Below are 18,694 nucleotides of genomic sequence, written 5' to 3' on the forward strand. Positions count from 1 at the left end.
GATGCACCTGGGGTGAGACCTATTTGCCCACTTTCCTATATATATAGAAGTTACTTTTCTCTTTAGGGGTAGAAGTTACTTTTCTCCTTTGGACTCCATTAGAGGCAAAGCGGTATCAAACCGTGTTAACTCTGCAGTGTAGATGCACCTAGGGTTGAGACCTATTATTTGCCCTCTGCAATGAAGATGAGACCTATTTGCCCACTTCCTATATATAGAAGTTACTTTTCTCTTTAGGGTAGAAGTTACTTTTCTCTTTAGGGTAGAAGTTACTTTTCTCTTTAGGACTCCATGAGAGTTAAAGCAGTATCAAACTGTGTTAACTCTGCAGTGTAGATGCACCTAGGATTGAGACCTATTATTTGCCCTCTGCAATGTAGATGAGACCTATTTGCCCACTTCCTATATATAGAAGTTACTTTTCTCTTTAGGGTAGAAGTTACTCTTTTTCTTTCAGACTCCATTAGAGTTAAAGAGGTATCAAACCGTGTTAACTCTGCAGTGTAGATGCACCCAGGGTTGAGACCTATTATTTGCCCTCTGCAATGTGATGAGACCTATTTGCCAACTTCCTATGTATAGAAGTTACTTTTCTCTTTAGGATAGAAGCTACTTTTCTCTTTAAGGTAGAAGTTACTTTTCTACTTTAAGGTTGAAGTTACTTTTCTCTCTAAGGTAGAAGTTACTTTTCTCTTTTAGCCCCTCTTCCTTTTACCTTCCACTTTCCCCAGCATAACAGGGTAGAAGTTACTTTTCCCTTTAAGGTAGAAGTTACTTTTCTCTTTAAGCAGTATCAAACCGTGTTAACTCTACAGTGTAGATGCACCTAGGGTGAGACCTATTTGCCCGCTTTCCTATATATAGAAGTTACTTTTCTCTTTAAGGTAGAAGTTACTTTTCTCTTTAAGGTAGAAGCTACTTTTCTCTTTAAGGTTACTTTTCTCTTTAAGGTAGAAATTACTTTTCTCTTTAAGGTAGAAGTTACTTTTCTCTTTAAGGTAGAAGTTACTTTTTTTCTTTAGGACTCCATTAGAGTTAAAGCGGTATCAAACCGTGTTAACTCTGCAGTGTAGATGAGACCTATTTGCCTGCTTCCTATATATAGAACTTACTTTTCTCTTTAGGGTAGAAGTAACTTTTCTCTTTATGGTAGAAGTTATTTATCTCTTTAAGGTAGAAGTTACTTTTCCCTTTAGTGTAGAAGTTACTGTTCTCTTTAGGGTAGAAGTTGCTTTTCTCTTTAAGGTAGAAGTTACTTTTTTTCTTTAGGACTCCATTAGAGTTAAAGCGGTATCAAACTGTGTTAACTCTGCAATGTAGATGCACCTAGGGTAAGTCCTATTTCTCCCCTTCCTATTATAGAAGTTACTTTTCCCTTTAGGGTAGAAGCTACTTTTTTCTTCCATTAAAGTTAATGCGGTATCAATCCGTGTTAACTCTGCAGTGTAGATGCACCTAGGGTAAGTCCTATTTCTCCACTTCCTATTATAGAAGTTACTTTTCTCTTTAGGGTAGAAGTTACATTTTCCTTTAGGGCAGGCCGCTCCCAGGATTCCATTGGAGTTAAAGTGGTATCAAACCTTGTTAACTCTGCAGTGTATATGCACCTAGGGTGAGACTTATTTCCCCACTTTCCTATATACAGAAGTTACTTTTCTCTTTAGGGTAGAAGTTACTTTTCTCTTTAGGACTTCATTAGAGTTAAAGCGGTATCAAACCGTGTTAACTCTGCAATGTGGATGCAGCTAGGGTGAGACCTATTTGCCCGCTTTCCTATATATAGAAGTTACTTTTCTCTTTAGGGTAGAAGTTACTTTTTTCTTTAGGGCGGGCCGCTCCCAGGATTTCATTGGAGTTAAAGCGGTATTAAACCATGTTAACTCTGCAGTGTAGATGCACCTAGGGTGAGACCTATTATTTGCCCGCTTTCCTATGTATAGAAGTTACTTTTCTCTTTAAGGTAGACGTTACTTTTCTCTTTAGGAAAGAAGTTATTTTTCTCCTTAAGGTAGAAGTTACTTTTCTCTTTAAGGTAGAAGTAACTTTTCTCTTTAGGGTAGAAGTTATTTTTCTCTTTAAGGTAGGTTACTTTTCTCTTTAAGGTAGAAGTTACTTTTTTCTTTAGGACTCCATGAGAGTTAAAGCGGGATCAAACTGTTAACTCTGCAGTGTAGATGCACCTAGGGTGAGACCTATTTGCCCACTTTCCTAAATATAGACGTTACTTTTCTCTTTAGGGTAGAAGTTACTTTTTTCTTTAGGACTCCATTAGAGTTAAAGCGGTATCAAACCGTGTTAACTCTGCAGTGTAGATGCACCTAAGGGTGAGACCTATTTGCCCGCTTTCCTATATATAGAAGTTACTTTTCTCTTTAGGGTAGAAGTTACTTTTTTTCTTTAGGACTCCATGAGAGTTAAAGCGGTATCAAACCGTGTTAACTCTGCAGTGTAGATGCACCTAGGGTGAGACCTATTTCTCCACTTCCTATTATAGAAGTTACTTTTCTCTTTAAGGTAGAAGTTACTTTTGTCTTTAGGACTCCATGAGAGTTAAAGGGTTAAAATTATACTAATAATTTATTAGTATTATTCTATATTAGATAATATTTTTGTATTCAGTAGTATAATTATATTATTATATTATATTATTATATTATTATATTGTAAAAATATAATATAATATTTATTATTATTATTATTATTATTATTATTATTATTATTATTTATTTGCTTCATTTATATACCACTTTTCTCAGCCCTCTATTTATTAGTATTATTCTATATTAGATAATATTTTTGTATTCAGTAGTATTATTATATTATTATATTGTAATTATAATATTATATTATTATATTATAATAATAATAATATATTATATTATAATAATATATTATATTATTATATTATATTATTGTATAAAATATATTAATTATATAATATATAATATAATAATATAATATAAAATATAATAATATATTTTATATAATAATATAATTTAATAATATAATACTACTGAATACAAGAATATTATTATTATTATTATATTTTAAATTGTTATTATTATTATATTTATTATTATTATATTATTATATTTTATATTATATGTTATATAATATATATTATGTTATAATATATTTTATATAATAATATAATATAATATAATATAATATAATATAATATTATTATAATTCCATCCATTATAACCATGCCAGGACAATATAATAATAATAATAATAATAATAATAATAATAATAATAATAAAATACTACTACTGAATACAAAAATATACAATTATTATTATATTATAATATATTTTATATAATAATGTAATATAATAATAATATAATATAATAATATAATAATACTACTGAATACAAAAATATAAAATATATTATTATTATTATATTTTAAATTATTATTATTATATTATTTATTATTATATTTTATATTATATATTATATAATATATATTATAATATATTTTATATAATAATATAATATAATAATATAATATATTATTATAGTATTATAATTCCAACCATTTTAACCATGCCAGGACAATATAATAATAATAATAATAATAATAATAATAATAATAAATTTTATATAATAATATTATTATATGATACTATTATATAAAATATATTATTATTATTATTATTATTATTATTATTATTATTATTATTATTATATTGTCCTGGCATGGTTATAATGGATAGAATTGCATCTATTCAAGACCGCCTGTCATTAACAGGCCCAATTAACTACACTGAACTTCATTATAGGACTCTACATTGCCACATATAGTCAAGTTAAAACTGCATCTGAAACTGCATTAAATGGCAGTGTAGATTCAGCCTGAGTAAGCAACATATATATATTTCTCAATTGAATATTGTTGTTATTCATTTACTTACCAGTAGAGGGAGCCCTCTGCTAGGCGATTATGAATGGGGAGCAAACTTGAAATACATTCAATTACTGATAATTTTGTTATCTTTTAATGATTGCAAGTGACAGCTAATAAAAGCACAAGGATGAGGATTATAGAATTAATGCAGCTGGGGAAATAAAAGAAAAGGCCAAGGAGGAATCCTTGTATATCTATAATTTATTGATTCAAATAAACAAGAGTACAATTTGCTGTTTATGCAAAGGCAGCAACTGAAAAAACAACACAACAGAGATTAATGCTACTTAAAAAAAACGGATGATGTTCTTTACATTCATATTTTTCCCCTTTCCAATGACACCTTACAAAATCAAGCCAAGATTACAGTATTGTGTTATTGATTATGAATATTATTATTTTCGAAGATAGGTGGTTCCTGCAGGGTTTGGTTATCGAAAAGTTGAAAGCCAACGAGCGAACGGAAGGTCGACTGGCAGCGACGGGTTTCCTCCAATTTTCCGAAAGGGATGTCCATCTTCTCGGCCGAAAGTCCAGTCCGTCTCTCTTTAAAGTGCAAAGAGTCTGCAATCGAAAGGTGGGAATGCAGTGGAGGGGGCAGAACGACATTTCCCCCAATGGAAAGCCTACGAGAGAGAGAAATAGCATGAATGTATTCACAAAACCACATATATACACAAACACACATATATACACAAATATATACATACACAAAACACATATACACATAGACTGGGCCACAGCAACACATGGCAGGGGGCGGCTAGAAGCAAATAAAGAAAAAATATTTTATATTTTAGTATTATATTTATATATTATTAATATTATATTTATTAGTATTATTCTATATAAGATAATATTTTTATTTAGTATTATTATTATATAAAATATATTATTATATTTTAGAATATTATTATATTTATATATTATATTCTATTTATTATATAATATTTTTGTATTTAGTATTATTATATTTATATTTTGTATTAATATGATATTTATTAGTATTATTATATATTAGATAATATTTTTGTATGTATTATTATTTTATATTTTTATATAAAATATATTATTGTTATATTTTAGAATATATATTTTATATTTAGTATTATTATATTTATATATTATATCAATATTATATTTATTATTATATATTAGATAATATTTTTGTATTTAGTATTATTATTATATTTTAAACTATTATTATATTTATATATTATATTCTATTTATTATAATATTATATAACATTTTTATATTTAGTATTATATTTATATATTATATTAATATTATATTTATTAGTATTGTTCTATATTTGATAATATTTTTGTATTTATTATTATTAATTATATTATATTAAATATATTATTATTATATTTTAAAATATTATTATATTTATGTATTCTATTCTATTTATTATAATATTATATAATATCTTTATATTTAGTATTATTATATTATGTAAAATATATTTTATTATATTTATATATTAATATATTTATTAGTATTATTCTATATTAGATAATATTTTTGTATTTAGTATTATTATATTTATATATAATATTAATATTATATTTATTAGTATTATTATATATTAGATAATAATTTTGTATTTAGTATTATTTTATAATATTTTTGTATTTAGTATTATTATATTATATTTTTATATTAAATATATTATTGTTATATTTTAAAATATTATATTTATATATTCTATTCTATTAATTATAATATTATATAATATTTTTATATTTAGTATTATTATATATATATTAATATATTTATTAGTATTATTCTATATTAGATAATATTTTTGTATTTAGTATTATTATATTATATAAAATATATTATTATTATATTTTCAAATATTATTATATTTATATATTATATTCTATTTATTATAATATTATATACTATTTTTATATTTAGTGTTATATTTATATATTACATTAATATTATATTTATTAGTATTATTCTATATTAGAAAATAGTTTTGTATTCAGTATTATTATATTATAATATTTTTGTATTTAGTATTATTATATTATATAATATAAAATATATTATTATATTTTAAAATATTATTATATTTATATATTATATTAATTTTATATTTATTAGTATTATTATGTATTAGATAATATTTTTGTATTTATTATTATTAATTATATTATATTATATAAAATATATTATTATTATATTTTAAAGTATTATTATATTTATATATTATACTCTATTTATAATAATATTATATAATGTTTTATATTTAGTATTATTATATGTATATATTATATTAATATTATATTTATTAGTATTATTCTATATTAGATAATATTTTTGTATTTAGTATTATTATATTATTATATAAAATATTATTATTATATTTTAAAATATTATTATATTTGTATATTATATTCTATTTATTATAATATTATATAATATTTTTCTATTTAGTATATATTTTTTTTACTTTATACTTTCCAGTGCTAACCTTCCTTGGGAATGGATGCTTTTCTTATTGTATTTTGCAACAATAGCTTGTGCAATTAAATGGACGAAGGAGAATGGAAGGGACTCTATGTATATTGAAAGCTGAGGATAAGAACATAGAAAAGTTAAAATCCCGGAATTAAATTGAGTCAAGTTGTATTCTAGCAATGGTGTTTCATTAGTTTTGAGTTTCCCACGCAGAATCAATTTTCGCTGTGGAAGGAATCGGGTTCGAGTTACCCATGTCAATTTCCCCCAAGAGAGCCGATGCCAATTCAGCCGTTTCCCAGGAAGACAATAATCCACATTGAATCCAGTGAATTATAGTCTCCTTCTTTGTCTGCGGTGGAAATTGGCAGCCGGAGATAGATAGGATTTCCTAGAACGAAGGACAATTTGTCCCGAAGGCTTGGGTTGCCAAGCTCAACAATGGCAGGAGCTGCAATGCCTAATTAATAATAATAATAATAATAATAATAATAATAATAGAAAAGTCAACGACAGATCCCAAGTGCAGACTCTGCAAGGAAGCAGATAAAACAATAGATCCCATCCTCAGCTGCTGCAGGAAGATTGTGGACAGACTACAAGCAGAGGCACAATACCATTGCTCAGATGTGAATTATACTCTCCTTCTTTGTCTGCGGTGGAAATTGGCATTAGCATTTCCTAGAACGAAGGACAATTTGTCCCCAAGGCTTGGGTTGCCAAGCTCAACAGTGGAAGGGGCTCCTATGCCTAATAATAATAATAATAATAATAATAATAATAATAATAATTCGCCGATACATCGCACAGTCCTAGACACTTGGGAAATGTCCGACGTGTGATCCAATACAACAACCAGCATAGTGATTTTGTTTGCTGTGTACTCATCTTGTTATGTTTCTAATAATAATAATAATAATAATAATAATAATAATAATAATAGAAAAATCGACGACAGATCCCAAGTGCAGACTCTGCAAGGAAGCAGATGAAACAATAGATCGCATCCTCAGCTGCTGCAGGAAGATCGTGGACAGACTACAAGCAGAGGCACAACACCGTTGCTCAGATGTGAAGTATAGTCTCCTTCTTTGTCTGCGGTGGAAATTGGCAGCCGGAGATAGATAGGGTTTCCTAGAACAAAGGACAATTTGTCCCGAAGGCTTGGGTTGCCAAGCTCAACAGTGGAAGGGGCTGCAATGCCTAATAAATAGTAATAATAATAATAATAATAATAATAATAATAATAATAATTTGCCGATACGTCACACAGTCCTAGACACTTGGAATTGTCCGATGTGTGATCCAATACAACAACCAGCATAGTGATCTTGTTTGCTGTGCACTCATCTTGTTATGTTTCTAATAATAATAATAATAATAATAATAATAGAAAAGTCGACGACAGATCCCAAGTGCAGACTCTGCAAGAAAGAAGATGAAACAATAGATCCCATCACACAGTCATAGACACTTGGGAAATGTCTGATGTGTGATCCAATACAACAACCAGCATAGTGACCTTGTCTGCTGTGTACTCATCTTGTTGTGTTTCTAATAATAATAATAATAATAATAATAATAATAATAATAATAGAATAGTCGACGACAGATCCCAAGTGCAGACTCTGCAAGGAAGCAGATGAAACAACAGATCACATTCTCAACTGCTGCAGGAAGATCGTGGACAGACTACAAGCAGAGGCACAACACCGTTTTGCATGCAATTTGCATGCAATTGCAAATGAGTTCAAACGCCCCAAAGAAGTTTGCACTCAGGCTGGATCCACACTGCCCTATAATTCAGTTTCTGAATTCCACACATCTATAATAATATGGCTCATTGGGTTAAGGGGGATACCCACCCGGGGGGTTAACTCAGCCCCAGGCAGCCTTTGAGCTCGTGGAGGGAGATGAGCTTGTTCTCGTTCAAGTCGCAGTAGTCCAGGAACTTGCGGACGCAGCGCTTGGGCCGGGTGTTCTTCTTCATGTACAGCTTGAGGGGCCGCAGCTCTCGCTCGCTGATGCTGTTGCTGAAGTCCTTGTCCAGGCGCACAAACTGCCAGCGCACCGCACGTTCCTCCAGGCTGGGGCCCACCAAGCCCTCCGAAAGCCTACGGACGAGAAGCAGGACCAATTACTACCATACTTGGGCTATCTGTTCCTGACTTTAGTCCGAACTTTACAAGTGTCATCCAGGCTATGGCCCAGCAAGCCCTCCAAAGGCCTACGGACGAGAAGCAGGACCAATTGCTATCATGCTTGGGCTATCCGTTCCTGACTTTAGTCCGAACTCTACAAGTGTCATCCAGGCTATGGCCCAGCCAGCCCTCCGAAAGCCTACAGAAAAGAAGCAGGACCAATTCCTATCATGCTTGGGCTATCCATTCCTGGTTTTAGTCCGAACTCTACAAGTGTCATCCAGGCTGGGGCCCACCAAGCCCTCCGAAAGCCTACAGATGAGAAGTGGAACCAATTCCTATCATACTTGGGCTATCCGTTCCTGGTTTTAGTCCAAACTTTGCAAATATTATCCATGCTGGGACCCACTAAGGCTCTGAAAGCCTACGGACAAGAAGCAGGACCAATTCCTATCATGCTTGGTCTATCCGTTCCCGGTTTTAGTCCCAACTTTGCAAATATTATCCATGCCGGGGCCCACCAAGCCCTCAGAAAGCCTACGGACAAGAAGCAGGACCAATTCCTATCATGCTTGGGTTATCCGTTCCCAGTTTTAGTCCAAACTTTGCAAATATTATCCAGGTTGGGGCCCACCAAGCCCTCTGAAAGCATATGGCCAAGAAGCAAGACCAATTATTATCATGCTTGGGCTATCCAAATTCCTATCATGCTTGGGCTATCCGTTCCCGGTTATAGTCCAAACTTTGCAAATATTTTCCATGCCGTGGCCCACCAAGCTCTCCAAAAGCCTACAAATGAGAAGTGGGACCAATTCCTATCATACTTGGGCTATCCGTTCCTGATTTTAGTCCAGACTTTGCAAATATTATCCATGCTGGGGCCCACCAAGCCCTCCAAAAGCCTACAGACGAGAAATGGGACCATTGAGCTGCATTATATGGTTCTGTACTAAACAAATGATAGTCATTGTTTTCTTCGTAAACACCACCTTTACCTGCGGTACGGGACAGGCATCATCCGCGACTGTAACATATCCGTAGCCAAGGCTTTGATCAGGTTGGAGAGGAACTCTGCCTTCTTGGGACCAGGGCAACCTAGAAAGGTCAATAAAGTCATCTATTAGGACTGTAAACCTTTTAAACCAGTCATAATCCATAACTAGAGTTGCATCTACACTGTTGAATTAACACAGTTTGATGCTTCTTTGCCAGCTATGGAATTGTGGCAATTGTAGTTTGACGAGGCAGCAAAGAAGGCTTGTAAAAACTACAACTCTTAAGATCCCATAGCATTGAGTCATAGCAGGCGAAGTGATGTCAAACTGCGTTAAATTCGATAGTGTAGATGCACCTTGATATACTCAGTTTCATCTCCGGACCCACCTGGTAATGTTCGGTCCCGGTAAAGGGAACCCATTTCCGTGCTTTTGGCCGCTGCGTCTGATTCACAGTCTGGAGGGAAGTTTCTGAAAGTAAACAGATTATTATTATTATTATTATTATTATTATTATTATTATTATTATGTTGTCAGGGGGTTGGACTAGATGGCCTTTGGGGTTCCTTCCAACTCTGATGTTGGATTTGAGGTTTGGTTGGAAGCAGAATACTGACCGCGTGGAGGTCCCCGGAACGGGTCGCCCTGTGTCGGTCCGCACGCACCAGCAGTACCCGGTGGCCTGGTGGCATTGCACGGCCTTGTAGGTGCCGTCCCCCTCGCATTCGGGGATGAAGGTGCCCTCTTGCTGGTGCTGCCGGGCCTCGTCGATGGCTTCACGACGCTCCTGTTCGCAGGAGGGTGGGTAGTCTACAAGGGGGAGGGAGCAAAGGCGTAGTAGTCAAGCCCACCTTAAGCCTATAATGCCATTCAAAGCTGCATTGTGTCGACCCATATCGTTCCATTTTAATGCCATATAATGCCGTTCGAAACCGCATTATTTCGACCCATATCGTTCCGTTTTAGTGCCATATAATGCCATCCGAAACGGCACTATGCCGACCCATATTGTTCCATTTTAGTGCCAAATAATGCCATACGAAACGGCATGATTTCGACCCATATTGTTCCATTTTAGCGCCATATAATGCCATTCGAAACCGCATTATTTTGACCCATATCGTTCCATTTTAGTGCCATATAATGCCATTCGAAACCGCATCATTTCGACCCATATCGTTCCATTTTAGTGCCATATAATGCCATTCGAAACTGCATTATGTCGACCCATATCGTTCAGTTTACGTGCCATATAATGCCGTTCGAAACTGCATTATTTCGACATATATTGTTCCATTTTGGTGTCATATAATGCCGTTCGAAACTGCATTATGTCGAACCAGATCGTTCCATTTTAGTGCCATATAATGCCGTACGAAACTGCATTATGTCGACCTATATCGTTCCATTTTAGTGCCATATAATGCCATTCGAAACTGCATTATGTCGAACCATATTGTTCCATTTTAGTGCCATATAATGCTGTTCGAAACTGCATTATGTCGACCCATATTGTTCCATTTTAGTGCCATATAATGCTGTTCGAAACTGCATTATGTCGACCCATATTGTTCCATTTTAGTGCCATATAATGTCATACGAAACGGCATTATTTCGACTCATATCGTTCCATTTTTGTGCCATATAATGCTGTTCGAAACTGCATTATTTTGACCCATATCGTTCAGTTTACGTGCCATATAATGCCATACGAAACTGCATTATTTCGACCCATATCGTTCCATTTTAGTGCCATATAATGCCACTCGAAACTGCATTATGTCGACCCAGATCTTTCCATTTTAGTGCCATATAATGCCATACGAAACGGCATTATTTCGACTCATATCATTCCATTTTTGTGCCATATAATGCTGTTCGAAACGGCATTATTTTGACCCAGATCGTTCAGTTTACGTGCCATATAATGCCGTTCGAAACTGCATCATTTCGACCCAGATCATTCCATTTTAGTGACATATAATGCTGTTGGAAACTACACTATGTCGACCCATATTGTTCCATTTTAGTGCCATAAAATGCCATCCAAAATGTCATTATGTCGACCCATATTGTTCAGTTTACGTGCCATATAGTGCCGTTCAAAATGCTTTTATGTGGACCCATAGTGTTCACTTTAAGTGCCGTATAATGACACTCAAAACGGCATTATGTCGACCCATATGGTTCAATTTACGTGCCATATAATGCTGTTCGAAACAGCGAAAATAGGCCCTATCTAGAGCTGGATCTATACTGCCATATAAAATCCAGATTATCTGTTTTGAACTGGATTATATGGCAGTGTAGACATATAATCAAGTTTGAAGCAGATAATGTGGATTATCTGATTTGATTTGAACTGGATTATATGGCAGTGTAGACATAATCAAGTTCGAAGTAGATAATGTGGATTATCTGATTTGATTTGAACTGGATTTTATGGCAGTGTAGACATATAATCAAGTTCGAAGTAGATAATGTGGATTATCTGATTTGATTTGAACTGGATTTTATGGCATGTAATCAAGTTCGAAGCAAATAATGTGGATTATCTGATTTGATAATCTGGATTATCAAATCAGATAAGGGAGGCTGGATCTGCACTGCCATATATAACCCAGTTTGTCTGCTTCAAACTGGATTATACAAGGCTGGATCAACATTGCCCTATATCCCAGGATCTGAACCCAGATTATCTCCTATTAACTGGATTATATGAGTCCAGTTCGAAGCAGATAATGTGGATTATCCGATTTGATAATCTGGATTATATGGCAGTATAGAAAGGTACGCTGGACCTGCACTGCCATATATAACCCAGTTTGTCTGCTTCAAACTGGATTATACAGGCTGGATCAACATTGCCCTATAGCCCAGGATCTGAATCCAAATTATCTCCTATTAACTGGATTATATGAGTCCACACTGCAAGATAATCTGGGATAAGAAGACAGTCTGGGTAGTCTAGATCCAGCATCATATTATCCGGTTCGAAGCAGACAAACTGGATTTTATACGGCAGTGTAGATGAAAGGATTTGCAGCAATTGAAGCCAGCTGAGCACAAAGGAGGAAGAGCGGAGAGGAACCGGGACATTCTATAACCAAAAAAAAAATAGGATGGGATGATAGAGGATTAATTAGGAAGGAAACGAGGGATCCTTGCAAACTCACCGTTCGGTTGCTTCACCGTTCGGTTGGGCTTGAAATCTGGGATGATGATGGGAATCAAGAACGGCAACGACGTCCCTTCTGGGTGGAGCAGAGAGACAAGCAGGCACAGGCACACATAGACACCAACAGACACAAACAATCGGGAACGGAGAGCAGACAAAGAGGACTAGCCACTCCAGTGACTTTGGGAGGGTCACATACTCTCAGCCCCCATAATAGAGTTGTTTCAGGATTGACACAAATTGGAAGGCAGGGGAAAAAAAACTACATTCCCAATGTTTACCTAAATCTCCACTAGGGGGCAGGCTTTCTATACAGAATGGGAAGGATATTAGCACAATGTAACATTGATGGGAGTTGTAGTCCCCACATGGACACATTCTCCCTCTTTATACTGGGGGGGGGGTTTCCAATAACTTGGGAGCTACAACTCCCATAATCCCCCCGCCTATGAATATAGGCGGGGGGATTATGGGAGTTGTAGTCCCCAAGTTATTGGATTATGGGTGTTGTAGTCCTCCCAAAAGAGACCTTCTCCCTTCTTTATCCTGGGGGGCTGTCCAATAACTTGGGGACTACAACTCGCATAATCCCCCATCCCATATTCATAGGATGGTGTTTATGGAAGTTGTCATCCCCCAAAATGGACCTTCTCCCTCTATACTGTGGGAGGTCCAATATCTTGGGGACTACAACTCCCATAATCCCCCAGCCTATATTCATAGGATGGTGATTATGGGAGTTGTCATCCCCCAAAATGGACATTCTCCCTCTATACTGTGGGAGGTCCTATATCTTGGGAACTACAACTCCCATAACCCCCCAGCCTATATTCATAGATTGGTTGAAAATGGGATTTGTAGTCCACAAATGGACACATCCCCCTCTTTATTCTGGGGGGTTCCAATAACTTGGGGACTACAATGCCCATAATCCCCAGCCTATGAATATATATATATACACACACACACACATATAGGCTGGGGGGATTATGGGCATTGTAGTCCCCCAAAATGGACATCCCCCTCTCTTTATACTGGGAGAGGTCCAATACTTGAGGACTACAACTCCCATAATCCCCATCCTATATTCATAGGCTATGGGATTATAGATGTTGTAGTCCCCCCAAAATGGACATTTTCCCTCTCTTTATACTGGGAGAGGTCCAATACCCGAGGACTACACCTTCCATAATCCCATAATAGATGTTGTAGTCCCCCAAAATGGACATTTCCCCTCTCTTTATACTTGGAGACGTCCAATACCTGATGACTACCGAGGGAGGTCAAATACCGGGGGAGGTCAAATACCTGGGGACTGCAACTCCCATAATCCCCAGCCTATATTCATAGCCTAAGGATTATAGATGTTGTAGTCCCCCAAAATGGGCATTTTCCCTCTATTTATATTGGGGAGGTCAAATACCTGGGAACTACAACTCCTATAATCCTCAGCCTATATTCATAGCCTGAGGATTATGGGTGTTGTAGTCCCCCCAAATGGACATTTTCCCTCTCTTTATACTGGGAGAGGTCCGATACCTGAGGACTACAACTCCCATAATCCCCATCCTATATTCATAGGCTGTGGGATTATAGATGTTGTAGTCCCCTCAAATGGACATTTTCCCGCTATACTGGGAGAGGTCCCATACCCGAGGACTACAACTCCCATAACGCTCAGCCTATATTCATAGGCTGGGGATTATGGGCATTGTAGTCCCGATGTTGTAGTCCCCCCAAATGGACTTTCCCCCTCTCTTTATATTGGGGAGATCAAATACCTGGGGACTACAACTCCCATAATCCCCATCCTATATTCATAGGCTGTGGGATTATAGATGTTGTAGTCCCCCAAAATGGACATTTTCCTTCTCTTTATATTGGGGAGGTCAAATACCTGGGGACTACAGCTCCCATAATCCTCAGCCTATATTCATAGCCTGAGAATTATGGGTGTTGTAGTCCCCCCAAATGGACATTCCCCCTGTCTTTATACTGGGAGAGGTCCAATACCTGAGGACTACAACTCCCATAATCCCCAGTCTATATTCATAGGCTGAGGGATTATGGGCATTGTAGTCCCCCCAAATGGACATTTTCCCTCTCTATATTGGGAAGGTCAAATACCTGGGGACTACAACTCCCATAACCCTCAGCCTATATTCATAGCCTGAAGATTATGGGTGTCGTAGTCCCCACAAATGGACATTTCCCCACTTTTTATACCTGGGGAGGTCAAGTACCTGGGGACTACAACTACCATAATCCTTAGTCTGAGGATTATGGGAGTTGTAGTCACAAAAATGGAATATTCTTCCAAAAAGGTGCCACGATGATGCTCGTAGGGCTGTGCAAAGTGAAGGTGGAGATGGGGAAAACAGGACAAGACAAGGGGGACTTACCTTCCTGCTTGTGGGGCAGGGGGCTTGGGGCGGTGGGCCGGGGCCGGACGCCTTCCTCTGCGTTCAGGGAGGAAAAGAGGTCGAAGGCAACTATTACAGAGGGTTCAGTGTCATCTACTCTGTCCCCAAAGAGCGAGGAGATCAGAGCGTGACAGCAAGGGAGGGCAAAGCGGGGTGGGCTCTGGGACTACCAGTGGGGACCCCAAAGGGTAAACTCAATAATAATAATAATAATAATAATAATAATAATAATACCCGATACACCCACATTTGAATACTGGTGGGGTTGATTTTGTCATTTGGGAGTTGTAGTTGCTGGGATTTATAGTTCACCTACAATCAAAGAGCATTCTGAACCCCACCAACGATGGAATTGAATCAAACTTGGCACACAAGACTCCCACAACCAACAGAAAATGCTGGAACGGTTTGACCTTGAGTTTGGGAGTTGTAGTTCACCTACATCTAGAGAGAACTGTGGACTCAAACAATGATAGATCTGGACTAAACTTAGCATGAATACTCAATACTCCCAAAGGTGAACACTGGCGGAGTTTGGGGAAAATAGACCTTGATATTTGGAAGTTGTAGTTGCTGGGATTTATAGTTCACCTACAATCAAAGAGCATTCTGAACCCCACCGATGATGGAATTAAACCAAACTTGGCACACAGAGCTCCCATGATGAACAGAAAACACTAGAAGGGTTTGGTGGGCATTGACCTTGAGTTTGGGAGTTGTAGTTCACCTACATCCAGAGAGCACTATGGACTCAAGCAATGATAAATTTGGACTAAACTTAGCATGAATACTCAATATGCCCAAAGGTGAACACTGGCGGAATTTGGGGAAAATAGACCTTGATATTTGGAAGTTGTAATTGCTGGGATTTATAGTTCACCTAAAATCAAAAAGCATTCTGAACCCTACCAATGATAGAATTGGGCCAAACTTCCCATACAGAATCCCCATGACCAACAGAAAATACTGTTTTTTCTGATGGTCTTTGGTGACCCTCTGACACCCCCTCACGACCCCCAGGTTGAGAAACGCTGATCTACATTGACATACAATGGCATTTTAAACTGCCTTATATGCTCAGTGTAATAATAATAATAATAATAATAATAATAATAATAACAACAACAATAATAATAATGTATTGTCGAAGGCTTTCATGGCTGGAATCACTAGATTCTTGTGGGTTTTTTCGGGCTATAGGGCCATGTTCTAGAGGCATTTCTCCTGACGTTTCGCCTGCATCTATGGCAAGCATCCTCAGAGGTGTGAGGTCTGTTGGAATTAGGAAAATGGGTTTATATATCTGTGGAAAGCAACAAAGTCTAAAATTATAACAGCTAAACAACAGAGAGGAAAAAACCAGGCACAGATTAACACCTCCCAGCAACAGATTTTCCCAGGCTCAGGCAGGCCTTCAAATGCTAATGAAGGTGATCAGCTAAACATTCACACCTAACTGCAGCAGGGAAGAGCCCCTTGCCCCACCCCAGCCATTCCACAGATATATAAACCCATTGTCCTAATTCCAACAGACCTCACTACCTCTGAGGATGCTTGCCATAGATGCAGGCGAAACGTCAGGAGAAATGCCTCTAGAACATGGCTCTATAGCCCGAAAAAACCCACAAGAACCTAATAATAATAATAATAATAATAATAATAATAATACAGCCAGCAGAGCGTCTGCTGTGGACACATCTTGTTGTGTTTCCAATAATAATAATAATAATAATAATAATAATAATAATAATAATAATAATAATAATAATGCAACAGCCAGCAGAGTGTCTGCTGTGGAGTCATCTTGTGTTAATAATAATAATAATAATAATAATAATAATAATAATAGTACAGCCAGCAGAGTGTCTGCTGTGGACTCATCTTGTTGTGTTTATAATAATAATAATAATAATAATAATAATAATAATAATGCAACAGCCAGCAGAGTGTCTGCTGTGGACTCATTTTGTTGTGTTTATAATAATAATAATAATAATAATAATAATAATAATAATAATAATAATAGTACAGCCAGCAGAGTGTCTGCTGTGGACTCATCTTGTTGTGTTTCCAATAATAATAATAATAATAATAATAATAATAATAATAATAATAATACAACAGCCAGCAGAGTGTCTGCTTTGGACTAATCTTGTTGTATTTCCAATAATAATAATAATAATAATAATAATAACAATAATAATAATAATACAACAGCCAGCAGAGTGTCTGCTGCGGACTCATCTTGTTGTGTTTCCAATAATAATAATAATAATAATAACAATAATAATAATAATAATAATACAGCCCGCAGAGTGTCTGCTGTGGACACTTCTTGTTGTGTTTCCAATAATAATAATAATAATAATAATAATAATAATAATAATACAGCCCGCAGAGTGTCTGCTGTGGACTCATCTTGTTGTATTTCCAATAATAAATAATAATAATAATAATAATAATAATAATAATACAGCCCGCAGAGTGTCTGCTGTGGACACTTCTTGTTGTATTTCCAATAATAATAATAATAATAATAATAATAATAATAATAATAATCGGTACCTGCTTCACAGTTTGAGACAGAGCACAACATAATTAAAATACACATATACACAATGTTGGATGCTATGTAGAGGTGAAAGGGGAAGGATGTGCAATAGCAGGATTTCAGCCTTACCTCTCCGGGACGAGTTCGGATCTTGCCATGAAGTCCGCACTGTGTAGGATCCTGCAATTCGGGGAAGATAAATAATTAAGGCGTTACAAACCAGTTTTCTTTCCCATCTAATCTGAGTCACAAGATTTTGTTAAAAAGTTTATTCTGGGGTTTGAAACACAAGATCTAGTGGGAGAAAACAAAGGAGCCAACTCTCTCCAACCCATCGTATCAAATATGTCTATAGTACCTAGTTCTAGCAGTTCGATACCTCTTTGACTATCATAGATCTATTTATTTACCAGCTTGGTGGTGCCCGGGTTATTTAAGAAAGGCATTGTGTGCCAAGTTTGGTCTTTTCCAGTTATTTATGTTGCTCTCAATGGTTTCAAGACGTTAGTGGAGGTACTGCGAGTTCCATCATCCATGGTCCGCCCTCCTCCAAACTGCAGTAGGATGTAGAGTGGGTTATTGGGGTTCTATGTGCCAAGTTTGGTCCTTATTGGTCTTTGCTGGGGGCCGCAGTGGTCTGTGGGAACCAAAGAGTTTGAAAGTACTACAAATCCCATCATCCATTGTCTGTCCACCCCAAAACCTCACCAGGACGTAGAGAGGGTCATAGGAGTTATGTGTGCCAAGTTTGGTCTTGAGCAGTCATTGGATGAGGGTCTCAGCAGTCTCAGGAAGTGAGTGGACATACTACAAATCCCATCATCCATTGTCTGTCCACCCCGAAACCTCACCAGGACGTAGAGAGGGTCAGGAGTTATGTGTGCCAAGTTTGGTCTTGAGCAGTCATTGGATGAGGGTCTCAGTGGCCTCGGGAAGTGAGTGGACATACTACAAATCCCATCATCCATTGTCTGTTCACCCTGAAACCTCACTAGGATGTTGAGGGGTTCATGGGAGTTT

The 18,694-nt window shown here is 36.0% G+C and overlaps 1 protein-coding gene across 1 annotated transcript in view; it reads right to left on the reverse strand.

Moving 5' to 3' along the window:
* Positions 1–4,093: 4,093 nt before the first annotated feature.
* LOC137094778 (SPARC-related modular calcium-binding protein 1-like) overlaps positions 4,094–18,694 on the reverse strand; it is a 53,980-nt gene continuing 39,379 nt past the window's right edge. Inside the window, exons 5-12 of the mRNA XM_067462160.1 lie at positions 17,804–17,854; positions 15,103–15,159; positions 12,699–12,776; positions 10,140–10,332; positions 9,911–9,993; positions 9,523–9,622; positions 8,252–8,500; positions 4,094–4,536 (exon numbers count right to left, since the gene is read on the reverse strand). Of these exons, the coding sequence (XP_067318261.1) occupies positions 8,260–8,500; positions 9,523–9,622; positions 9,911–9,993; positions 10,140–10,332; positions 12,699–12,776; positions 15,103–15,159; positions 17,804–17,854 (803 nt within the window). The 3' untranslated portion in view covers positions 4,094–4,536; positions 8,252–8,259. The remainder of the gene's footprint in view (positions 4,537–8,251; positions 8,501–9,522; positions 9,623–9,910; positions 9,994–10,139; positions 10,333–12,698; positions 12,777–15,102; positions 15,160–17,803; positions 17,855–18,694) is intronic.

This window comes from Anolis sagrei, chromosome Y (assembly GCF_037176765.1).
Source record: "Anolis sagrei isolate rAnoSag1 chromosome Y, rAnoSag1.mat, whole genome shotgun sequence".
Taxonomy (NCBI): domain Eukaryota; kingdom Metazoa; phylum Chordata; class Lepidosauria; order Squamata; family Dactyloidae; genus Anolis; species Anolis sagrei.